The sequence below is a fragment of the Saccoglossus kowalevskii genome, chromosome 2 (genome assembly GCF_978046115.1).
Source record: "Saccoglossus kowalevskii chromosome 2, keSacKowa6.1, whole genome shotgun sequence".
NCBI lineage: Eukaryota > Metazoa > Hemichordata > Enteropneusta > Harrimaniidae > Saccoglossus > Saccoglossus kowalevskii.
The window spans coordinates 15,376,637-15,403,863 of record NC_140642.1 but is presented as its reverse complement, the minus strand read 5'-3'; the positions used below and the strand labels follow the sequence as shown (position 1 = coordinate 15,403,863).

The window sequence follows — 27,227 nt, the reverse complement described above, 5'->3', positions numbered from 1 at the left end:
TGTCATATTTGAAATTTCTGTAAGTTTTTGACTCCCGTGTGCAAAGCACACAATGGGAGTCTTTGCAGTTACCATGTGTGTGTGTGTTCCACTGATATCTCGGGAACCATACATCAGTTTTTGATGAAACCTGGTGCATAGATGCTCTGGGTCAATGCGCAGATTTGATTAGGTTTTGGTAGAAATCATCATGCGTATTAATTACCTAATTTGCATGATAATTAGCTCATTTTTAGCTGTTCCATGACTGTTCCCCTGATATCTAAAGAACCACTCATTTAATTTTGATGAAACTTGGTACATAGATGATCTGAACTTGTGCGCAGATTTGATTAGTTTTTAGTAAAAATCTATGCATATTAATTACCTAATTTGCATGATAATTGGCTAATTTTTAGCGGTTTCATGACTGTTCCACTGATATCTAAACAACTACTCATTGGATTTTGATGAAACTTGGTACATAGATGCTCTGAACTAATGCTAGATTAATTTTTGGTAATAATCCGTGGATACTAATTACCTAATTTGCATAATGATTAGTCAATTTTCGTTTTTTCCACTGATATCTAAAAGTACTAATCATCACATTTCAATGAAACTTGGTACAGATATGTCATATGACACTGCTCAGACCTGACAGTTCTTATGGTAATATCAGTACATGTAATTACCTAATTTGCATAATTAATTAATTTTCAGCTTTTGATATTTCAAGTAGTGAGCATTACATTTCAATGAAACTTGGTACTTACATACTCAAGGACTATGCAGAGATTAATTGTTTCGGATAAATATTTGTGCATATTAATCACCTAATTTGCATAATTAGTTAATTTTCAGCTTTCCCATGGGTATCTCAAGTACTAATCGTCGCATTTCAATGAAACTTGGTACATAGATTCTTTAGGACTATGCAGAGACCTGATTAGTTTTAGGGTAAATAATTGTGCATAATTAATTTTCAGCTTTTCTACTGATATCTAAAGTACTAATCATCACATTTCAATGACCCAATTAGTTGTCGGTAAATATTTGTGCATATTAATCATCTAATTTGCGTAATTAAACAATTTCCAATCTTCATACTCAGGTACTAATCATCACATATCTATGAATGTTTGTACATGGATGTTGTAGGACAATAGACAGACCTGGATAATTGTGGGTTAAAATCTGTACATATTAATTACCTAATTTGCATAATTAACCAATTTTAAGCTTTCACACTGATATCTAAAGTACTAATTATTCCATTTCAATGAAACTTAGTACAAAGATGCTCTAGGACAATGTACAAACCTAATTAGTTTGGGGTAACAATCTGTTTATATTAATTCCCTAATTAGCATAATAATTCATAATTTTTTGGTTATAATCACATTTCGAATAAACTTGGTACATAGATTTTCTGTTACATTGCGCAGACCTCATTAGTTTTACACTCAAATCTGTTCATATTAATTTTCTGATTTGCATAATTAGTTTTCAGCTAAGTAATTTCGAATTATATTTAATGTGTTTCCAATACTCTCAGCACATGAGAGTTCTTTCTAAGCTTTCTTTGATTAGGGTAATTTCAGTACATATTAATTACCTAATTTGCATAATAATTTTTTTTTTTCAGCTTTTGATATTTCAAGTAGTAAGCATTACATTTCAATGAAACATGGCACATAGATACTCAAACACTATGCAGAGATCGATTGTTTTGGGATAAATATTTGTGCATATTAATAACCTAATTTACATAATAAATTAATTTTTTCAGCTTTTGATATTTCAAGTACTAATCATGACATTTCAATGAAACTTGGTACATAGGACTACGCAGAGATCTGATTAGTTTTGGGGTAAATAATTATGCATATTAATAACCTTATTTGCATAATTGATAAATTTTCAACTTTCACACTGATATCTCAAGTACTAATCACATTTCAATGAAACTTTGTACATATATGCTCTAGGACAATGTACAAATATCATATAAATTCCCTAATTAGCATAATAATTCATAATTGTTTCGTTCTGATCACATTTCAATGAAACTTGGTACACAGATGGTCTGTTACATTGCGCTGACCTTATTAGTTTTACACTCTGTTCATTTTAATTTTCTGATTTGCATAGTTTTCAGCTTTTCCATCAATATCTCAAGTACAAGTAATTTTGAATTAATTTTTACTGCGTCTCTAATACTCTCAGTACACGAGAGTTCTTTCTAAGCTTTCTTTGATTAAATTTATTTTTGCTGTTTGGATTTGCTGTTTTGTAATTTTATTTTCATTAGTTATTTCTGTTTTCCAGTATATAGTAAACTGTTTCCCTCAGTTCTCATGTACAGTGCCATGATTGTTGTGTGGCATAACGCTAGTAACTGCGCACATTTGTAAATAGTTTGTTCTAACAAGTGTAACAATCTCGAAATGGCAATGTCTACTGTTTGTATGTCTTAATTGGGTTTCTTAAAAATATGAAATATGTGCAGGTCAATACGTGCATATGCAAACGTATCACGATAAAACAAATTGCATTGATCAATTTGGAGTATTGAAATTCATTTGATTGATTCAGACACTGTATAACTAATGTGTAATATTTGAATTAACATTCTAATCTACAATCGCTTCAACTGTGAGGGCTATTTCAATATTACATTCATTATAAATATATTGCTAATACCTGTGCCGTCATCCGTGTTTTGTTAGGCCGCCGGAAGATATGCTCTGGCTCGCGAGAGTGGAAGCTTTTGTGCTATTGTCTCATCAGACAGTGTTCTTTCGTGCGTTGACATCCCTTCTGTTGAGGAAATTGGCCAAATATTATTCAAAAATTGCATTTTTTGTACTTTTAAAACCCAGATTTTTCTAATACCGATATTTCAGGATAAGAAAAAATATATGTATCATACATTTTTTTAACTTTGTTACCAGCTCACTATTTGAAATATGGCATAATATCCCTACCATAGGAACCAATGAACAACGTGTTGTAATGCCGACAAATTGTTTAATATAAATAATATCTATATATTCATCGACAATCTTGCAAAATGAATGAAACCTGCTATATTATTAGCCTCCACCCTGGCAAAGTCCGGGAGGGGGCTTACAGTTTCGCCTTCTTCAGTCCGTCCAGAGTGATTTCTCGGAGATGGCTGGACCAATTTTTTGAGAACTTGGTACAAAGACATAGTGGTCAACCATACATGTGGGAGTCGATTTATTTTCCAATTCGATCAAATATGACCGACTGGCGGCCATTTTTAATGCCAAAGTTCAGTCAAATTCGGTCCTTGTGTGTCCATCATCATTTCTCAGATGGCTTGACCTTTTTTGTTGAGACTTGTTACACAGAAAAATGAACCACCCATACAGATGCACGTTGTTTTACTTTTTTGATTGACAATCAAAATGGCCGACTGGTATCCATTTTGATTGTTAATCATGGCTTTTGACTGTACATTGATATTTCTCAGAGATGCCTTGACTGATTTCAATGATGCTAAGTACAAATTCACCTGGCGGCCATTTTGAATTTCAAAATCGGTAAAAACCTGTTTTTTGGGTGTGTCCATCATTTCTCGGAGATGCCTGGACCAATTTTGCTGAGAATTTGTACAAAGACAGAGTGACCACTGGTACAGATGGTCATTGATTTATTTTTTCAAGGAATTAATGAGCTCATTTGCACATTTAATTATTAATTTGAATTCTTGTTAATATCACATAATAGTCCAAATCAGACAAAACTTGGTAGAGACTTGATTTGTCAATATAAGATATACGCTATGAAATATTGATTTTCAATTTCATAATAATAAAGAGCTCATTTGCATATTTAATGAATTTTGAATTTTTGTTGATATCTTGTGAACTAATAGTCCAAATGAGACTAAAGTTAGTATAGACTTGATCTGTCAATATACAATATGTGCTATGCAGTATTCACTTTCAACTTAATTAATAAGCTAATTTGAATATTTAATTAATTTTGAATTTTTGTTAATATCTTGAGAATGTATTTATTTAATATTGACTCAATTGAATTTTCATATTCACTTGATTGTGAATTTTTGTTAAAATTTATGCAAATTTTACCAAATTTAATAGAGATGTCCTAGCTGTTAACTTTGAGTAACATACTTTTGATTTTCAACTTAATTTCCTACCCGATTTTATACATATACATTCAAACTTTATAATTCATAGCTATAATCCCATCTGACCAGTGGTGGCTGTGTCGTCTTGAGATGACTTGTTCTGGGTATTTTTATCCACGAGTACTGGGTTTCTACCTAAATCCAGAGTTACATTTTCCCACGAAATCCATTTTTAATGCAACAAGGGGGGGTGCTAATTTCTCAAAAGAAATAGTCACCAACTTTTTCCATGTGTATTTCGGCAACACAGTTAAACAGCATGATTAATTCGTGGTCATGCGATAGACCTCCGTGGTTTCACTAATGAGGGCATATACACAATAACAATCGTGAATTACTTATCACAAATACTTCATTCAAACGAAGACCATAGAATAATATTCAAATCGTGTGCAACATTGTGTTGTATTAGATTCTTCCGAGAAAGGCAACAGTTTACTGCTATAAAATTGCCCGGGGCTTGACCCCCATATGACCAAAGTGCGAGTAATTGTTGACGCGTAAACTTCAATATATATATTTGATCCAGTCTCAATTGACTGCGGATCAGACACGAATCATACGTGCCAAAGCATTTCCCCTTTCACGTCCGTTTCTCGAACAACCTTTAAAAATGGGTCTCTAACATTGAAGATGCTGTATACGTTTTTGGTATTGATTTTCTAAACTGATGTTTTCATATAAAATATTTACTGAACCATACAAAGCTATATATGATGGAAAGTCATTTCAACAAAATGTGAGTCTTTCATGCTAGTATAATGAAATTGTTTGCATGTATCTGTTGATCGACTTATTTAGTTGATTACTAGCGAATGGCTGTGTTATATCTGTCATCGTTTAGGCCCATGCGAGGTCCTGGACGGAACTTGGCTCAGTGATTTGGAACTAATTACGAGATAACCGTCGCTATCCGGACTACTATTTCTGACAGTTGGTATTTCCAGTTATTAATATAGCGAACGATTAATCAAAAGATATGACGTGTCCAGTACTTAGTGTGATTGGCTGTATGCAGGTCGAATGTGTGAAAGCCACGCCTTAGAGTCTTTATACTTCTTTGTAATTGGTTAAGGTTTTGAAAATGAATAAAGTTGTTTTAGTTGGTCTTGGCGAGTACACGAGGAGAGACAGTCTTGAGGCAGTCTAGGAGAGTCTTGGGTCAGCCTTGCCATAGTCTTGGGGACTTTTCCCCAGGGCGCTGTGTCTTATAGAGTACTCGACTGACTGACTAAAGACGAGAGTTGAAACATATTTCGTTGTGTGTGTCTTATTTGACTGTAAAAGCTTAAGTGACATTCCCGATCCCGTACCTCAAGGGGACGCGATAGAGAGACGAGACGAGATTTCCCCCTGACACGTGTGGAGAACCCAGAGGAGAAGAATTTCCCCCTGATACTAGCTTTGTCCGCAACGTTTATCTAATGTGTGAGCGAGTTGCTAAATATACAATTTTCTACAAATGAGAAAGTTATCGGTCAGTCATGTCACAGTTGATAGATGGTATGTGACAGTACGAGCAAGTTCGATACAATACTACATAAATTGTATTACCGGACAAATAACGTAACGATTAAATCGGGGGACTGTGTCGTAGATCACCGTCAATCTGCATTGCTGTGAAGTGTCCGTAATGGAGTGATCTGTACGTTATACATAGGGCTTTATATATCTCAGACTGATATCACATACACAATCCGTTAGTACCTTCCATCATGGAGCTCCATGCATAAACTAAACGTATCAAACCAATTGCTGATAAGTACAGTTATAATACAAATAAGAAAGTATTTTGCATAATGTTGACGTAACTGTATTTAGCCAGGGTAATAACACGTAATTTTTAAATACATGGTCTATAATTCAACATGAATTTTGTCGCTCTGAAAGAATGTAGTATGATTTTATAATTTATCAAAGGACCTGGAAGTAAACATATTTTGAGTCGTGTTATTATATTTGAAAAAAAAAACATCCCAATAAATACAAAACTATTTGCATTTGTATAGTTTTTTGTCGAAAGAATACTGATATTCTTGCTGCCAAACCAAAGCTATTGTATGATAAATGCTTCCATTCCTAATCCCGTGGCAGTAAATTGCTTATCAGAAGGGAGGCAAGGGGGTAGCTGGTACGGTTTTACGGGAAATAAAAAGGGCGTTTTACAATTTACAAGGAAAAAAAGACGTTTTTACAGTTTACAGTGTTAAAAAAAGGAACATTGTATGGTTCGAAGAGCTCTCCGGCTCAAATTCTCCACTTGCTGCGCCGTGTGTAGAGATGCACGCGCATATTACCCTCGTAATGCTCTTCATTCGGTTAGAGGGCCTTTTACGTCTTGACATTCAATTTTGTAGTGAATTGTGTCATCTAGTCGTTTTACAGTTTCTATAATGTAATTTCCCTGGATTATTCTTTACGATTTTTTTATTTGGATGTAAATCCTTGTACGTACGAAAAAAATATTTGATCGATTACGTTGTACGTCTAGCCTGTGATTACAGAATTACGGAATTTATTTTTTCAATTTACGTAGTACGAACAAAAAAATATTGCAATTACGTTGAACGAAAATAACCCTTGCCCCCCCTTATCATAGCGTATCACTGTAACATCACAATACTAGTATGATATGCCCTCGATGGCCGTATTTGCAAGAAATACTAGTTTTACCGAATGGTGGCGCTATTCACTGCTGCCTCGTTTCTACGTTGCATGATACCATATTTGACCACAGCCATACTATAGTGGAACCGTGGTTTTGCAAAGGTTTGCTTTGAAAACATTTGTGATGTGATGAGATCGCTCATGAATTTAAACATTAATGAACATATTTGCAAATAAATGCTCCATACATAAAAAAGTAAAGAAGAAAACACAACAAAACAAAGTAAAATTCACTGATAGACAATGTAATATAATGAAAAAGGAATTACAAACACTTTCAAAAATGTTACAAAAAAATCCAACAGATGGTAAACTAAGAATAATGTACTACACTAAGAAAAAGAAATTTAAAAAATATGTCAAGAAACTACAGAAAGAGAAACAACTAAAAATATTATCAAACATTGAACAAGCAGGTGAGAACGATGAAGTACAAACTTTTTGGAAGAAGATAAACTTATTAATAAAGACAAAAGAAAACAATTCAATAAAAGAAATTCCATATACAGCATGGATTGAATGTTTCCAGGAAATCAGTAGAAATGTACAACTCCCATTGAGAGAATAAAAGAAATTGAAGACAATCTGTTGCAGCTAGAGAAAGAAATTGACAACAATCATGAACTAAACAAACTTATAACATTACAGGAAATTATTCATGCAACAAGAAAACTGAAAAACAATAAAGCAACTGGACCAGACGGAATACCAGGAGAACTGTTGAAATATAGCAACAAAATAGTGAAACAAGCTTTACAACAAATGTATAACCACATCTTGGAAACTGGCATTTATCCACAGTGATGTCATGGAACACAAATGTTATAACACCACGATGGCAGTACACAAAAAAGACAGATTATGCACCCACTGTAAAGAGATAGAGGATGAATTACATCATTTACTAGAATGTAAACTGTACATAGAACACAGAGATGACATACATGTATATAATATTCTTAAAGAAATTAACAGTGATTACCAAAACTTAAACAAAAAAGAACAATTTAAACTTGTACTACAGTCACCAAATACAAACCATCTTATCACTCTCTGCAAATATTTAGTTAAATATAAACAAGACTAATTCTTTTATTTTGTCATGTTCTTTTATATTTTATACATATTCTGTCTGTGCTGCATACAGATATACTTACATATCACAGTATTTTAATATTTCTTATATTATTAATAATAGTCTGTAGTATTTTTGTCGTTCATTAATTTTGAGTTCTTTTTTAAATAAATTGTTACATTTCATGTACTTTTATTATTTACTTTATTAATCTGAAAACCTAAAAAGATATGTTAACTCTTTCTTTACGGTATTAATAAAGCATTAATCTAATCTATTCTATTCTATTCTATTCTATTCCATTCTATTCTATTCTATTCTATTCTATATAGCTCTTGCTTCTTAATATTCATTCTCAGTTTTATGTTCGTGTTTCATTTCTTCCACGTGGTTCGGCGATGTTTTTGTTCCTACAAAGATAATGGAATAGTCCAACTACGCCATCCCATGCGTCCTCACATCAAAGGCATACCCCGTCCGGTGTTTTGAAAATCGGTTAATAAGTTCTCAAAAAAGTGTCTGGGGTGTTGCGAAATCACTCCATCGGTAACTATATACCAGGCGTGGGGTTGGGTGTATGCAATTATTTTGCGCCTGCTGTAAAACATTGTAATAACATTATTTATTAAATCATAATATTTTTTGGGGCAAGATAAAAATGGTCACACGTAACAAAATAAATTGCTCATAAATTCATCACTTTTGCCACTGGTTCCAAAATTGTTAATATGAATTTCTGCTTTGTTAAATAAATGTAGTCCATGTGCCCTGTATGCTGGGTAATTCATAACAGAGTGTTTTTTTTTTTTTTTTATCTTCAACTTTGTTTTGTGTGTGGCTTATGGACTGCTCTATTTCAATTTTAATATCATTTTCTGTGATACCGTTTTGTGCTAGTTTGTGAAACAAGCCTTGATCCCAAACTGAATCAAAGGCTTTTTTAAAGTCAAGAAAACATGCACAAACTTTTCCACCTTTTTCCAGGTTTTTTGCAAGAAATCGTTTCATGGAACTACCTTCCATGTGCGTACGTACAAAAAGTTGCATGTTTGCGCCCTCACTAGTCCAAAATATACCTGTGCTAGTTTGCTGACCTCAGATGCACGCACGACCTCAGTATAAACCGCAATAATTTACAATAGGCGATCAACTTTCATTGCGCATCTATTTTATTGAGGCTCACACGTTGTCATAAATGACCGTAACTAGGGGCAAACCATATGTTATGTGACTGCTAATTGGGGTAAGACGGGAGAAGAGGGAGACGAAATCATGTTACTATTATCAGAGTTCATTACGTATTGTTAACTTCTGCGTAGATTTGCCATTGCTATTAATATTTGGAAAAATAATAAAAAAATTAAAGTAGGGCTGCTTTGAAATGTGAATATAAACGTTCAGCTGATCTTAATTTCCGATAATTTCCTTTTAAGGAATCAGCCAATCAGAGCCCACCATTTGGTATATTCGACACGAGCCGAATACCTTTACGAAGTTGTTTTCAAAATGGCGGGTGTTCTAGTGGCAAAACACTTCACCATTCAGGAAATATGCATTAACTTCGTGTCGAAACAGATGGAATAGTAAATGGTGCAAAGAAACGATCCGACGACAAACGGGCTTAGAGATCTGGGGAAATTCTAATATTCGAAGAGACGGTACTATGGATATTTGCGATGCATGCATCGATTTATATCACATCCTGCAGTCATGTGAGTACATACATACAAATCATTATCGAGTTCATTGCTTCACGAATTTGTAGTTTCATTCAAAGTAAAACACACCATTGCCGTTGCACGGGCACAATTGATAAGACGTTTAATTTGACAATTGTGTAATTTGCACAATGCCTGCCAAAATGAGGTCGCAACTGCCAGTCAACTCTGAGAATAATGACAAGATCTTGTCTCTCAGTGCCGACTAATTTTATTTTTTGCATCCCAAAAATATATGTGAGATGTATTTTATCAAAAAAATGTATTTTACGGATTAATGTATACCTTTTCTCCATACTATATATCCACCACCATGTCGCCACACCCCCATATTGTTAATATGTATAATCTGATAAATATAATATTGCTTGTTGATTTCGTTGAAAAGTCGTTTAGTAAGTATATTAAAAATAGGACTTGACTTTTATAAGGCACTTTTCCAAGAAATGTAGATCATCTCCAAGCAAGGGGCAATTCTCCCAATTAGTATCCATTACAGTGCTTTGTATTCTTGACAAGTCTACCAATAAATGTTCCATATATGAACAGATTGGGTTAATGTATTTGGAAGAATATCTCCAAATCAGAGAAGACTTGTACCCTATTTTTGGCATTATTTATTTTTTGAAAATCTGTATACCTCTCTTGAAATGAACTCAAAACTGAATTGTTCTAAATGCACACAAACTTGATAAATTTCGCAGCCTTGGATTGTCCATAAATGCCCCTGTATGGAGGGATCAACATTTGTCGCAATATTTGAAGATTTTATTTTTTAGGAAAAGTTCTTTGCTGTTGTAGGTCATATAGAAGCCCTAAGGCCGTAATATATCAGAGCTATAGGCCCCTCCTTCCAGGGTCAGGAGCGATAGGATATAGTCATATTGTAAATCGAGCCTGGATGACTAACTATCTTTCATTTTCAACATCAGATGCTATTTTCCCTGTAATATCATCACCCAATACTGATTTACTAATATGATGAGGTATAATATGTTTTATGTTGCAAAAAGTTTGTTGCCAGCCAGATTTTTTTGGATTTCCAAATGGCGACCTAGACTGGTAATCATATCTAGTTAACATCACCTGCTGAAAGCCTTCATTGCCAAAATGTGTTTAGCAAGCCTGCAAATATAATTTGTTGATGTATTGCCAGACTTGGTTACATAATCCTCTTACTAATTGTATAGTTTCTTTAATTTCTATCATAGTTGATGAGGAAAATAGGAAGGAAAACAATCATTTGAGCAAAAAGGAAATTGTTACTCTTCTGCTGTTTATCCAGAGTTGGCCGCAAAGGTACGTTTATGCTTATGTCATTTTGTATCATCCGTCAGTCATGATTTGGTTGATTTTATCAAGGCTTTATACGACTCCTATGTATACATAATACATCCTTTGCATATATGCATGGATGTACTAACACAGGATAAACGAATGGACTATATTTTGGGGGATCTTATCAGCTTTGCCATTGATTAATTTAATATACACAGTTTACTTACATTACACTAATGATCATCATAAGCATGTAGCAAAGGCATAGATGTTGTTAGGAATTTTATGTGATCTTCTGTGAATGACAAAAATAAATGTCATTTCGATACCGTTGTTAGAAAAAAATTGATACCAGCACAAAACGTCTATCAACTTCATTGATTACATCAGAAATTTGGATGAAAAAGAGAAAACAGATCAACAAAAAATACTCTAAATTGCAGCATTTGTTGTGTATAAAGATAGGTAAAAATATCATATGATAAATTTTTTTTTTAAAGAACGAAGAACAACATTAGGTAACTTTTACCTAACTGATTTATTTCTGGTGTTTGAAAGGTCATGTAATTAAAACGTGTGGCGAATATCAAAAATTATTTTTTGTCTCATGTATGCGTCAACCATGACAAGTCGCATCCAGTTGTTTTTGTGTGATTTTTATCTGTATGTTTATTGGTAAGATGAGGATTTGCAGAATAATTATATTATAACATAATATTATTAATTATAACATTTAAACACATTATAACATTCTGTGTTAATACGACCATGATATATGCAAGGGTATTTAAAGAAATGTACGTTTGTCAGGTGATTTTGTGATCATCTCGCAATTTTCATGACTCTTTTTCAGTTCTCATGAGATCATCATCGTTAATCCGACCATATCCTAATCTTATAAATCCTTGATATCAGGTTTCACAATAGAATAAAATGGATTCAATTTATAACATCAATACTAGACTGAAACAATTATTTGAAACATGACCTAAATTTTATATAGTTGTTGTTACTTGAGAAGATTTTCACAAATATATAAAGTTACAATATTATAGCTCGTGTTCAAGATTGTCATGTTTATTGGTCATCACGTGATTCATGTTGTGTTTATTTATTCAGCATATTAAAACATATAGTTACCTCATTGTTGTCATTATTCGGTTTTAATGACTCGCAGGAGTTATTGACCTCTACTGTGCCCTAGTCAATAATTCCATCTTTCTGCCATTAAAAATTGAATATTGACCGCAGTTCCACAAAGAGAACTATTTGCTAAGTAATCCACCATAAAAATCTATTTATGAGCATTATAATATTTTGATAGTTAGTGTTAGAAATCGTTTTCATTGATATTTCTACAACCATACAACTATCACATTCTTGTGTCCCTTGAGGTGGCGATGCACCCTGATTTATAGAAATTTTAAACAATAAATTACACTACTAACAAATACGTTAATTTTGTCATGTTGTATACCATATGAAAGCTTATTTTGCCAGCTTTTCAACAGTATGATGCATTTTTTCGTGGTTGCTAACGGTATCGAAAATGGGTTGAAAATGTCCGTTTTTGGTTAAATTGTGTTTAAAACTATTTAACTTCTGAGCGCATAGGTTTAACGAATGGCAGTTTGACTAGTTTAAAATATATGTTCACTAGGATTATACCGTACTTCCCCGAGTATAAGCCCCTCCCCGAGTATAAGCCCCACCCTGTTTTCAGACATTTAACAAGTTGAGGGCATCCCAGAGTATAAGCCCAGGGGGTTTTTACTGAGTGTCAACGACATTTATTAAAATATGCAAGTAAAAAGTGTATTTCATTGCATAATAATCATGATTCGTACGGTAGTTTGGTTCCTGCTTTTACGAGAAAACTCCATTAATTTCAGAGTGCATGGCCGGCGAATGTACGGAACATGGTTCGCACCTTTTCTATTCTGTTATTTACTCACGATGAATCCTGATGTTGCAATACTGAAGTAATTAATTTCTATTCCTTTTGAGTAGTGGTTTTAGAAATGCCAAAAATGGTCATTGAACATCGTTTTACTATTCCGAATAATCGTGTCCATTGAGACCTTCGTGAATGAGCAAACTATTCTTCAACATGACTTGTTCGCGACCGTGACGTTTAAATACTTCCTCCACCTTCAGTTTACTTTTCGAAAATTGCAAATCAACAGCTTTAGGGAAAAAAATTTTTTTTCGAAATCAGATCGCATTTTAACATCGCGGTAATTCACTTCCGCATTGCGGTGAACAAATTTCTTTGTCAATAATCGGAAAACTTCGTCTGTACGACACAGCATTTTGATTGGTTAACGAAAGACATGACCTGTTAGGTCAAAGGAAGTTGTTCAGGTCAAATCATGATGAAAAACACCATGGCGGAAATTGCTTTGTATCGAGAGTGTGCGAGCGATCAAAAACATTCCACAACGAAGATAATGATACAGATCTTGCCTTCAACAGTTTTCCCACAGACCCTACCCATTTTTGCACCGTAAATTCAGACGGTATGTAAACCGTACTGTAATAAAATGTGTGTATTTTAATGAACATATTTGTTTTTTCATTGTAAAAAGTGTTGTGGAAATCAAAAAGACGTAATATTTCTCCAAGACCGGCACTGTGAAAGAAAAATATAATTTTGATGATTTTTCGAGGTTGGGAAGAGGGTTACAATTTTAAACCCCTCAAAAAATTATCTTTTCTGAGGTGGTCCTCAAGTATAAGCCCACTCCCTAATTTAAGTACGGTAGAAAAAAAGTTTATAGTATTTCTATTTAATAGTTTTTTCACAATGCCTTCTAAAAGTGATGCGTAATTAACGCTATTGCCGATTGACAATGCGGTTACTTTTTTTCTTCTCGAAACAATAAATCCACACGATACACTTTGAATGTGCCAGACCGTAACTATTGTTCCTGAAAATTTCAAAGGAAATGACAAAATAGTCTGGGAGCTAAATAGTTTTGAAGGACCTGGTTGAGGTCGAAATTGAAGTTGAGATAATTGCCATTTTGTTTAAATTTACGCGAAACCACGAATGTCGCTTCGCTTCCTTGTGGACACTGTCTAAACACCATGATCGAGTACCACAACTGGAACAACATTGTTTTAAAAAAAAAATTAAATCTGCACAAATCTATTTGTGTGAGTGTTTTGTTCTACAAAACGAAACTGTCTGTGGTCCCGCTATGTTTACAAAGTCAACAGTGGATGGTGCACATGTATGCAAATTACCAATCAACTGATTGTTCCTAAATCCGACTCGCCAGGGGCTTGGGGTAAAATCCGACTCGCAGATGTCATAATAAAAATAAAATAACGTTAATAGACTGTGCCAAAGTATACTATGCATCACAATAGTATTGTCTCCGTAATTTCTTCTGAGAGCTGACAGAAATTCTTGTTCGGTCGTCTCCTCGCTATTTGAAGCTAAAATGGTGCTGTGGTTTTTGTATGGGGGAGCGGAAATTGGTGGCGGAAGTCCAACAAAATTTTTTTTTTATAATCTTGAAGTGTTTTCCATTTTGTTTTGTTGAAGTCATCTCCACAGCTCGACGTTCAAACATCTGAACTCGACTAAACTCCCCCGCCTTGTCGCATCTTTTCATGCAGGGTCAAAGTTTCTTTCCCACAGAGTGCACAGGTCACAGCTTTCTCCAAGCATTCTTCAGGGACATTAGGTCGACTATTCTCAGGACTTAAGAATCTTCTTCCATTATATTGTCATTACGGCCCACTTTTTTCGTCGAGGCATATCTGTTTCTTCTGTTGTACAGATGTATGATCCCGTGTCTGTTTCATACTACGAGTTGGACTCTGTTGGGGAGCTGTCACTTTCGGTACAGTATGCACTAAAAATCGTGTCTTCTCTTTGGTTATGATAGGAACTATGATCTGATTCCTTCAATAACATTCTTTTTTTCCTCTAAAATAGTGTCTGGCTTTCTTTTTTCACACCTGTTCTTTTTTTTACGCAGTGTGGCATTGTTGTATATAATAAATAAATCTCGGGATATAAAATAGCTGATGTATTGCGTATGAACAGCGTTTGTGAAACCATCAAGGTAGCTGCATGGAGAAAGAAGTACTCAGGAAACGAAACTGGTCTTTCCTAAACATGATTTGTATACTACAGTTAAACTCCAGTGATCAATCAACATTAATTAGGCAAGATTTATGCAAATTAAACAGTTAAACCAAGACCGTGGCACATGAGTTTGTTTTTAATAATTTTAAACCTAGTTTATAAGGTGTTCTTCCACAATAGAATTTTGAAATTTTCACTCAAGAACAAGGACGTTTTCTGCTATATAAAAAGTTAAAAAAGTGAAATTCCACCTTTAAATGCATTTTTCCCTGCAACGCCACCTTAATTAACGTTACCTTTATGCCTTAGCCCTTTCAGTTGGTGTCAATCAGTAAACTATCACTTGCCCTCTGTTTATTATTTTTCCAGGCAATGTGGCTGCTGTTTTCGTGATATAAGAAATTTTGACCGGGTTAACAATTTAGTTCAGTTGCTGCTAAGGTTTGCCATTGATGCAGTTGCATCATTATCATTGCCTGAAGAAAATAAAAAACTCTCTAAGAATGATAATGAAATTGACGAAGACTGTAAAGAGGAAAAAGAAGAGGAAGAAGAGATAGATGAGTCTGAGTTATGGACGATGGATGAAAAAGATAAACTTTTACATTGTGTTTCTAAAGTGTTTCAGCTGAACTTCTTTCTGTATTCTGCTCATAAACAAAATTTCCATGCTGGCATGGAGGTAAGATTTTTTTCGTTGTGTTGCATATAAATGTGTTGTTATTTATATGGTAGCCAATGTGTTGAACTAGGAATTTGTGATGTTCTTTGTATATAATGGCTTTTGCGTAATAATACTAGCAGGCTATTACCAAGACCAGTTAACAATGTCAACAGAAAATCCCCATTGTAAAAACTATTAAATCCAACAGACACTTTGTTGCACATGCACAATCAATTTTATATGGGTTGTTTTCTAGCATTTTTAAAACTGTTATTTGTTAGATAACCTAAAATTTTATAATAATACTTTCAAACTTCACAAATACATCACATATCTTGGGGTGGCATATTTACATTCATTTGTTTCATGATTTGATTCACGATGGCCGAATGGTGTCCATTTTTGTGCTAAGAATTCATTTCTGCTGTTCTAGGACCAGATCATTCACTTTGTATGCAAAAACTGGCCAAACGTACAATGTGACCTCACTTTATCCTATAGCCTAAGTGAACATTTGTAATGTCATTTCATGTATCTGAGTTGATCACTGTTTCATTTGATGTTCCATAGTACAGTATTTGTATTGATATTTTAATAAATCCTCTTCATAACTCACAGGACATTTCACCTCATGAAGCTGAAGCACTAGGCAACTATTGTGATATGAATGTGAGTATCATTTATACTACATTGTTGGTTTGTATAGTTCATATTGGATTACTATTGTAATTATATTTAAACAAATAATTGATTCAATCACACATGCTGGATATATTCCATGAACTGATGTTACTTTTCTGATATTCTATTTAGGATATGGAAGTACCGTTGTATTTGCTGCGTAATGTGTGTTTTTTCTGTGATAGCAATGGTATGACTGCCATACAAGCTTGTTTTGAACGATCTGTTCCTGAGACACTGCCATTCAATGTTGCATTTGCACTTATCAGTGTTGTAGCTAATGTAAGTACTTAACCTTGTCATTCATATATACTTTGTATTACTGTATATGCAAATTACACATCTACTGGCACTGATCTACAGAGGCTTTCAGAAGGTTATGGGTTAAAGGTCTGCATGGTTATCCACTGTGACATTGCAGGAAAGAGGGAGAGGGGTAGTTAATAAGAAGCCAAATATTTGAACGCAATTATGACCTTACAGTGATTACTATGCTGCTATTTTCTGATGGAAGTTTTAACATTGAACATATTACACACATGACCATTACATAAACATTGATTCTCTTAAACCGCGACTTCTGGTATATAAAAGGAACAATGGCTGCCAGTTTTCAGTATGCAAATGACACTCAAGCGTGAAATATCTCTTCTGGGTGCTCCCCAAAATCACTCTTTTCAACAATCATGACGCCTGTGGTGCGTTATTTTCATGTCCCACACAACCATGAATATATCCGCAATACAATTTCGATGTTAATTCACAAGTTCAGGATGATATCAGTATGATTCCTGCGTAAAAGCAACAGAAAAGCAATTTTAAAAGTCCGAAGTGTCTCGAAATAAATAAATTGAAAGATCCCGCAAAAAATGTCAAGTACCCTGAAATATATCCCAGCAATGAAATGATTGTTGGCTGACAACATTGTGTAAAATAGGTATGCATGTCCGTGTTTTGTAACATACAAGTCGCACATATATTCAAGTATTTTTGGTGTCTGGGATTGTGGAACCGCGCTTTAACCATAAATGCAAATTAAATCAATCCTGTGTATAGGCGAGTATAGACGACAGTTGCTATATTCCACCATCATTGCATTGATGCATGTATTTCCTGATGCATTTGTACAATGGGAAGTGCTGTGATCATGATGACTTTCTTATTATAAATAGATACCTACTGTTGGCGTGTCCCATTATAATTCATCATTAATCTCTATCTGATTTTTTGTAGCTTCGTATTTGGTTGCATGCTCATGCCACAATGCAATATGTGTCTCCTCTAAGAAGTCAAGTTATCCAGTAAGCATTCATACTTGTTTTAAATTTGTCTGCAACAATTGTAGATTATATCAAAGTAGAAGTCTACTCATAAATGCAAACATCACCCTGAATTTATTCATTTTCTGGCAATATTGGCTTTAATAAAATTTGGGTTCACTTTGGGTTTCATTTTCGAAAAAAAATTGTTGTTCTGTTTTCGTAGATAGTGGCTATTTAGTTCCTGGGGCAGTGATGTTATGTCATATCTCAAATTGTAGGCTGGAGACCAATAAACATTGCCATGTGATTTATGATGAATTTTCTGAAAAATTATGTGTAGTCTTCAACATGGAGTCCAAATTTGGCTTCTATGACTCCAAAAGTCCTAAAACATGCTTTCGTGTCAGCAGTTATATTATGGATACTCTACCTGCAGTGTAGTTTTATAACAATGCACATTCATTATTGTGTTCACCTTGAACCACTATGTGGGTGTGGCACCTTTCATAAATAAAAAGTCCTTGTAAAGTTAGGGTCCTACTATTTAACGCCCGGACACGCGAGGGAGTGTCCGGGCACGCGCGGAGGCGAACAGGGGGGAATACCTAACGCGCGGGGCAGCGGCAGCAATCCTTGTACTGTATAATATTCGTTTATGCTCATAATTTGAACTGGGGTGGCGAATTCGAGCAGCTATCCACACTTTTTATGATCGACGCCCGGGCATTCCGGCGAGTCGAGTCCGCCATGTTGTTTACTAATTTTGGTTAGCGTTTAACAATAGGACAATACAATTCGATCCATGGGGGTGACAGTCCTACGAATGTGCCGACATTGTCGAAGGACAAGGACAGGAAAAGTTTGTGCAAGTGTGGCGAGACTCCCGTAGTTACGCGGAAATTATTTACCTCATGTGAAAAAAAAAGCATTTTCGAGCATACGTATCGAGACCAAACATAATTTGTCGATAATCGAGTCTTGCAAGAAAAAGTGAGATTGTCGCAAAATGTAGCAAATCGTTTTCAAAACAGTGCCGTGCCGCTAAGAAAGTCTCGCTTTGTTTGCGCCCACTGTAAAACATGTATAGTAAACAAACCGCCCTTTTAGAAAATATTTTTATTAAAAATAAGTACAAGTCAACTAAAACGAAAATTAAAACATGTATAGTAAATAGACAGACACCCCGCCCTTGTGGAAAATATTTTTATTCAAAATTATTAAAGTACAAGTCAACTAAAACGAAAATTAAAACATGTATAGTAAATAGACAGACAGGTTTGGAAAAGATCGATCACGGGGCGTGTATACAGAAAACTACTGGTATGTAGCTCGCCAACTGGGCTTGGGATCTCTCCATCGCGTCAAGTAGTCATTCATTTGCAAACGTGAATTCGTACAGCGGGCGATGAACTAAACTTGACCTTTCGATGTGTCGCTTCCAAGGCGTTGTGATACTCTCTTTATTACTACCTATATCCATGCTATATTTAATAAAAGTGGGAACGTCATTCAGTTTCATTGTTAACGGCAGGTTACACTAGCGCACCGGAAGCATGTGTGCGAATAGAGGTCATAGCCGTCGCATCGCGATTTTATAGTAGCTCACATACCGGACTCACACCCTGCTCGGGGATCATGTGGTCTGTGTTACGAGCCCGGCCGTTACAAATTGGTCTGGGATCAGCTTGTAAATAATCTACTGTAACTATACACTGCACAAACAAACTACAAGAGATTCCATAAAAAAAAAAAAAAAAAAATAGAAATACAAGGTGGCGTTTATCACGCCATTAATTTATTCAAGACCTTTTGTTACCTGTTATAGCTCCAAACAGAAACAACAAATGCTTTGTCTCTCGACGCAACTCGCCCTGGTTATGTAAATGTTTTCCCTTACCATCAGGCTCCAAGCCGGAACAAATGACAACCTTTTTTTTCTGAATTACACAAGTTCATCATATTTGGTATGTCATGTTTATTTGAAAAAAAAACGTGCCTTGCTTGGGTTGAACCACAGTTACTAAAAAATAGTGACCGTGGTTGAACTGAATTAGGGACAGTGTATGTTCCCCTCTTTGTTGTAGTTGTACAATAGAGTGTCAATCACAGCTGAATACGTGTCGCGGCGTCAACCTTTGAAATATGTGGACGAAACGTAATATATTCCGTACGCTATACTGTGCACGAGATTGACCAAACTCTGTGTTTTCGACAAGAGGTATAAACCAGGTTTACCGTAAACTGCGTGTACAATAAGAAATTTACCGCATGCTGTAAGAGTGGGGACAGGGGGTGGGTGACTGGTACAGGAAATAAAATAGGCATCTTAAGTTTTTACAGGAAGTTACCATTTACAGTAAAAAAATCGATTTTTACACTTAAAGATATATTTGATATTTTGTGTTTAAGAATCTATATTGAAAGCTTAATGTGGAAAATGCTTTATACACTTACAAAATATACGATCTTTGTACAAATCATGGATGAATAAAACGGTTGATTACAATTTAAATCTTGTCCATGGCTACGAATATACGTTTTTTATTTGTTTGAATTACATTACAAAGTATAAAAACATTGGACGAAAATATCCCCTCTGTACCGTACACGAGATTTACCGAACTCTGTACCGTTCACGATATTTAACCGTATGCGATATTCTTAGGATACCGACTTTATTGCAAGTGTGCGTAGCATTGTCACCTGCATACAATGCTGTGTTTACGGGGACACATAACAATGAGAAAACAACATGAGGTGAATAATTTCTGCGTAACAGACGTCTTACATGGTCATTTTTAAATGAATCTTACTAAACAATACTACGGGAGTCTCGCCACACTTGCACAAACTTGTCCTGTCCTTGTCCTTCGACAATGTCGGCACATTCGTAGGACTGTCACCCCCATGGATCGAATGGTATTGTCCTATTGTTAAACGCAAACCAAAATTAGTAAACAACATGGCGGACTCGACTCGCCGGAATGCCCGGGCGTCGATCATAAAAAGTGTGGATAGCTGCTCGAATTCGCCACTCCGGTTCAAATTTTGAGCATAAACAAATATTATACAGTACAAGGATTGCTGCCGCTGCCCCGCGCGTTAGGTATTCCCCCCTGTTCGCCTCCGCGCGTGCCCGGACACTCCCTCGCGTGTCCGGGCGTTAAATAGTAGGACCGTAAAGTTAGCATGGAATGACCTTATCTATTCTTCACTTCCACTTTATTTAAAATCATCAAATAAGGTCATGTCATGTCATGTCACTTGTGTTACAACAGCAGATCTGTCAAAACCTGTGAATGCTCATCATGTTTAATTTTGACTTTTATTCTTTGCTTTAATGAAGCTACTTGTGCAAACTGTCGGATAAAGATCTACGCATGACGAATGCACGTAATATGGCTGACATGATGTGGAACGCAATGAAAGAACCATTAGATACACCGCTGTGTTTTGATAAAGAAAGTTTAGAATTGGCGTTGAAATATTTCACTTCCTCGACACTAACTATGCGACTCGCTGGATTGAGTCAGATTACGGTGAGTTGTATACTAAGCTGAATCTGTTTCTATGGCCATGATGAGCCATCATCCAGGTTTTCTGTTTGATAGAGCCTCTTTCAATTGTGATGCTTAAAATTATAATACTACCGGTAATGTTTATATCAACATATCATAGGTCAATGAACAGTATGTTGACTTGTGTGAGGTGGAAACATGTATTATACATGCCCACAACTTCAACAATATTTGTATACTCTATGCAATAAACATAACCATAATTATATTATTTTAGTACTTCACCATTATTCTGCATATTAATTATAATAATAAAATTCAAAGATGTTGGGCAATTCCTGAATATGTTTGGCTAGCACAACAATGACCGCTTGACCTATCGGGTCAAAGAACAAATTTTAGAATCTAATCAATGTTTTTCACTCTCGTCTGATGCCTAAATTATTTTGATGTCTAAATTAGAATACCTACACAGTATAACTGATATCTCATTTATTAATATTTCAGAACCAGTTGCACATGTTTAATGAAGTTTGTAATAATGAGTCACTAGTTGATATTGATAAGTAAGTACCGGTACCTAATACATGTATTGTTTTTGATTGCTAACAAACACTGGCAAACTCAGATATGTAAAATACAGAGCTGCCATCAGGAAATGATAATGATTTACAACCTGTAAAGTATTACAGGGCTGCAGATAGAAACAGGAACTGATAGCATGTTTTGTGGAACCTTCGTGACTTTCACATCCTCCGCTTCTTTAGTAATGTATTTGCTATATTAGAAGTGCTTGTGGAATATGACTTATATAAATGATCAGTCCCGAAAAATGCTCACATGTGTTTTTGACTCCCATGTGCGAAGCACAAAATGGGAGTCTTTGCAGTTAGTGTGTCTGTATGTGTGTGTGTATGTGTGTATGTGTGTATGTGTGTATGTGTGTGTGTGTGTATGTGTGTCCGACTGTTCCACTGCTATCTCAAGAACCATACATCGGTTTTTGATGAAACTTGGTGCATAGATGCTCTGGGCCAATGCGCAGATTTGATTAGGTTTTGGTAAAAATCCATGCTCGTTAATTACCTAATTTGCATGATAATTAGCTAATTTTTAGCTGTTCTATGACTGTTCCACTGATATCTAAAGAACCACTCATTGGATTTTGATGAAACTTGGTACATAGATGCTCTGAACATATGCGAAGATTTGATTAATTTTTGGTAAAAATCTGTGCATATTAATTACCTAATTTGCATGATAATTATCTATTTTTTAGTGGTTCCATGACTGTTCCACTGATATCTAAACAACCACTCATTGGATTTTGATGAAACTTGGTACATACATGTAGATGCTCTGAACTAATGCTAGGTTTTGATTAGTTTTTGGTAATAATCCGTGGATACTAATTACCTAATTTGCATAATGATTAGTCAATTTTCGGTTTTTCCACTGATATCTCAAGTACTAATCATCACATTTCAATGAAACTTGGTACATAGATGTCATACGACACTGCACAGACCTGATAGTTTTTATGGTAATATCATTACATATTAATTACCTAATTTGCATAATTAATTAATTTTCAGCATTTGATATAAGTAGTTAGCATTACATTTCAATGAAACTTGGTACTTACATATTCAAGGACTATGCAGAGATTGATTGTTTTCGATAAATATTTGTGCATATTAATCACCTAATTTGCATAATTAGTTAATTTTCAGCTTTTCCACGGGTATCTCAAGTACTAATCATCGCATTTCAATGAAACTTGGTACATAGATCCTTTAGGACTATGCAGAGTCCTGATTAGTTTTAGGGTAAATAATTGTGCATATTAATTACCTAATTTGCATAATTAATTTTCAGCTTTTCTACTGATATCTAAAGTACTAATCATCACATTTCAATGAATCTAGAATTATGCAGACCCAATTAGTTTCCGGTAAATATCTGTGCATATTAATCACCTAATTTGCATAATTAACCAACTTTCACACTGATATCTCAGGTACTATACATCACATATCAATGAATGTACATGGATGCTGTAGGACAATAGACAGACCTGAATAATTGTGGGTTAAAATCTGTACATATTAATTACCTAATTTGCATAATTAACCAATTTTAAGCTTTCACACTGATATCTAAAGTACCGTAAAAACTCCAAAATTTCGACCGGTTTTAAATAATTGGTGTTAGAAATGTGACGTGTTTTTAGAGTCAAAATTAAGGTGCATTTTCGGACGGTCGAATTTTTCAGAATAGAAATCAGCAAAAAAAAATGGGGATGATAGACAGTGTGCTTCATTAGTTTTTAAAAAATGCAATGTCCGTCAATTGACGTAAACTTCCTCATGTTTCACGGTAAAAGCAAAGGTCGTGGCCGAGTTGTAACTCAAAATCTAAACAAAGTCATCAATCAGTGAGTATTATGACAAGCAAAACAAAACATCAAGACGCGGAGAAGAGGTCAGCACAAAACTAATAGGTCAAAAGACAAAGCTGTCTCGCACTACCTAGGAAAACTTGCGAATGTTCGAAGTACAGGTACCCATTGGACAAAAGATACATGGAAGTTTAGCAAACGATCTCCCCGACCCAGTGCAATGTATCCGGTTAGAATCAAAGCTCACGTGTCCCTTATTTGAGGGACCAAATTCTGCCGTAAATTCGCCCTTGGATTAAAAAATAAAATGGGATTTAAGAAAATAAAATGGGACTTTTAAGGTGTATTTTGGCGTCATTTTTCGGACATTTCAATCAATCCTGCCGGCTAAAATAGAGTCTAAGTTTTACCGTAGTCATTGACGTCTGTCTATTCAAGAGTACACGTGTATGATTTTTATCGTGACTAGTGTGAGCGGGTAAGCTTCCTTTCGAGAATGAGCTGTTATCACTGTGAACAATGTTAAATTATTCTTCAGATGACCAGTTTATTTTTTAAAAACAACTAATTTTTTTATTTAAAAAAAATCATGCCGTTTTCGCATCAAAATCCAAGCCAAAATATCGTACTACAACATCAATTTCTTCCGCATTGCGTTCAATAACATTAACATATTTAAATAAGCTATGGTAATTTGAACACGTTGGCATCATCCAGCTTTTTGATTGGTTAATTAGCTATTTGACCTATTTGACCTAAGAGAACATGGCGGATATCCTACAGCATCAAACGTTTATGCGAGACCGGAATCATTCGCTTACGATGAAACTAAGTTGACTTTTATTTGTATTTCATAACCATTCAACAAATTTATTTTGTGTACATTATTATAATCACTACTGAGTACAGTAATAATCAACAATTCAGAAACGCAGCATGCCGAGATTTTTGTGTTCGTTTTTATTTGAAACTTCGTTTATTTAGAATATATTTTCGTTACCAATAAAATAAAAATCTCTCAGTCAATCAGAAACCCGGATTCATGCCTTTGAGGAAGGTCCCGTTTGAACGCTCACATCGTTTTTTTTTTTCGTTTGGGGGAAAACTAAAACTGGTCGCAATTTTCGAATAAGAATGAGTCGGCAATTTTTAGTGGAGTCGAAAATTTGGAGGTAAATAAAACACCGAAACCCGGCAAATAAATAGGCGATCGAATTTTTAGAGGGGTCGAAATTTTGGAGTTTTCACGGTACTAATTATTCCATTTCAATGAAACTTTGCTCTAGGACAATGTACAAACCTAATTAGTTTGGGGTAAAAATCTGTTCATATTAATTCCCTAATAAGCATAATAATTCATAATTTTTTGGTTCTAATCACATTTCAATTAAACTTGGAGACATAGATTTTCTGTTACATTGTGCAGACCTCATTAGTTTTACACTCAAATCTGGTCATATTAATTTTCTGATTTGCATAATTAGTTTTCAGCTAAGTAATTTCGAATTATATTTAATGTGTCTCCAATACTCTCAGCACATGGGAGTTCTTTCTAAGCTTTCTTTGATTATACTTTTTTTTAGCTCTGCTCGACAAAGTCGACAGCGGTGCTATTGTATTGGTGATCGTCCGTCCACCGTGTAAATTTTTTACTTTTTCTACCGTAAAATTCCTAATTGAGGCAGCGGCTTTAATTAAAATTCATTTTTTCAATGGACAAATTCAGATGCGTGAAGTCTTGGTGCGGCTTCAATTACAGCATTCACTTTGGTAACAGTGCAAAATTGTTTCAAAAAACAAAGGCCAGAAGGGATAAAGATATGCTAATACGATGCACGACACTTGATTGCAACTTTGTTGCGATTCTAAGCGCACTTTCGGATTTTTACACAAAGACAAACTTGTACACAAACAAAATTTCACACTGTATACTGCACAATAAATAATATCTACAAATAGATTTGTATGCATTTGCAGATTATGGTACTGTATACTACAATCTCTTGAATAGACTAATTCGTTAGCATCGGTATAGGTCACAACTGAGAGACAGCCGTCTGACACAGTCGATTGCGTTCAACTACTGGCATGTTTGACTTCCGGCAGAGTAACTGTACATTCCATGTTTAATTTAGACATCGGGGAAATTAAAATAAAAATATAAAAAAAGTCAATAAAAAAAAAATGTTCGCACGATAAAAAAAAAAATACTCAGTAAATTATTTAATGTAAATATATTTATTTTCTTATTTTTTTGATAATGAAAAGTATATTCTAAAAGAAGTAAAAACAAAAACCAATGCATTCTTAGTAGCAAATGATCACAGTAACGGCCATGCTGCATTTCACACAAGTGAAATACTTACTTGTTTTCAAAGTGTTACAATTGCTTTATTACTCAGTAGTGATTACAATAGCGTACAAAAAATAAATTTGTTCAATTGTTGTTAAAATTCAACTTAGTTTCACCGTAAGCGAATGATTTCTGTCACATATAAACGCTCGCCATGTTTGTTAAAACTTCTTTAGTGACTTGAAACTGTTTTTTGACCTGATAGGTCAAGTCGCTAATTAACCAATCGAAACGCTGGATGGTGCTAACGTGATTAAATTACCATAGCTCATTTAAATATGTTAATGTAGTTCTGCGACCTCATGGTAAACAAAACACTGAAGAAATTTTCCGTTGTTGTAGTGCAATCGTTTGGCTTTGATTTTGATGGGAAAACGGCATAATTTTTTTTTAAATCAAGAAATTAGTTGTCTCGAAAGATAGGCTGAGCACTGAAGAAGAATTTAACACTTTTGACACTAATAACAGCTCATTGTCGAAATGCAGTTTACCCATTCACGCTACCCACAATAAACTTGTACTCTGGAATAAGCGTCAATGACTACGGAAAACCTAAATTAGACGCTAATCTAAGCGTCAGGAATCATTGAAATGTTTGAAAAATTATGCCTTAATTTAAAATTAAATGGTATATCTTTTTCTGAAATATGTGATGGCTGTTTGGTTTGTGAAAGTTTGGGGTGCGGCTTATATTGCAGGCTTTTTCCTGGGATCAAAACTTGTCAATTTCAACATGAAACATTGTCTCAAGTTAGGGGTGCGGCTTCTATTAAAGCTGCGACCTCAAATATGATTTTTACGGTACTGTCATTTTTGGTAAAAAGTGATATTTTTGACTTCTTGTTGAAAACAATATTATACATATAGGCATTAAAGGTAGTGTGGTGACCAACAGAATAAATTACAGCCACATTGAAAGTCACAGAAATCTGGCAATATGTTTAATGGGTGCAGACTCCTTAAAATCCCCCCAAAACATCTGCTCACATGTGGCTTTCTTTGTGATTTGCCTCTGATAGAGCAAAGAGTGTATACAGCTCCTTTGCTTTGCAGAAAGTTGGGATCACGATTTAGTTAATAAAAGATATTTGTTATCAATATTCATTGTTTATTTGTAGTGTTGGTGCTCAACTGGCGCAGTGGCTTATTGAAAAAAAGATTGTTGAACATATTTTTGGACCCAATTTACATGTAGAGGTGAGTATACAAAGCATCATCTGTTTCTGGTTATCATGAATGATATGCTACTGTGAGCTGTGAGTCCTGCTCTTGTGACTGGCAACCTGCCACTTGCATGGTTCATACGTTTATCTTCTATATAGACATGACCTTTAATAAAACTG

The 27,227-nt window shown here is 34.8% G+C and overlaps 1 protein-coding gene across 1 annotated transcript in view; it reads left to right on the top strand.

Moving 5' to 3' along the window:
• The first annotated feature begins 9,340 nt into the window (after positions 1–9,340).
• Positions 9,341–27,227, top strand: part of LOC102802213 (ubiquitin carboxyl-terminal hydrolase 34-like) — an 81,715-nt gene continuing 63,828 nt past the window's right edge. Inside the window, exons 1-9 of the mRNA XM_085492011.1 lie at positions 9,341–9,619; positions 10,837–10,924; positions 15,375–15,687; positions 16,288–16,338; positions 16,483–16,632; positions 17,584–17,651; positions 20,959–21,151; positions 21,638–21,696; positions 27,003–27,081. Coding sequence (XP_085348137.1) covers positions 9,571–9,619; positions 10,837–10,924; positions 15,375–15,687; positions 16,288–16,338; positions 16,483–16,632; positions 17,584–17,651; positions 20,959–21,151; positions 21,638–21,696; positions 27,003–27,081 — 1,050 coding nt within the window. The 5' untranslated portion in view covers positions 9,341–9,570. The remainder of the gene's footprint in view (positions 9,620–10,836; positions 10,925–15,374; positions 15,688–16,287; positions 16,339–16,482; positions 16,633–17,583; positions 17,652–20,958; positions 21,152–21,637; positions 21,697–27,002; positions 27,082–27,227) is intronic.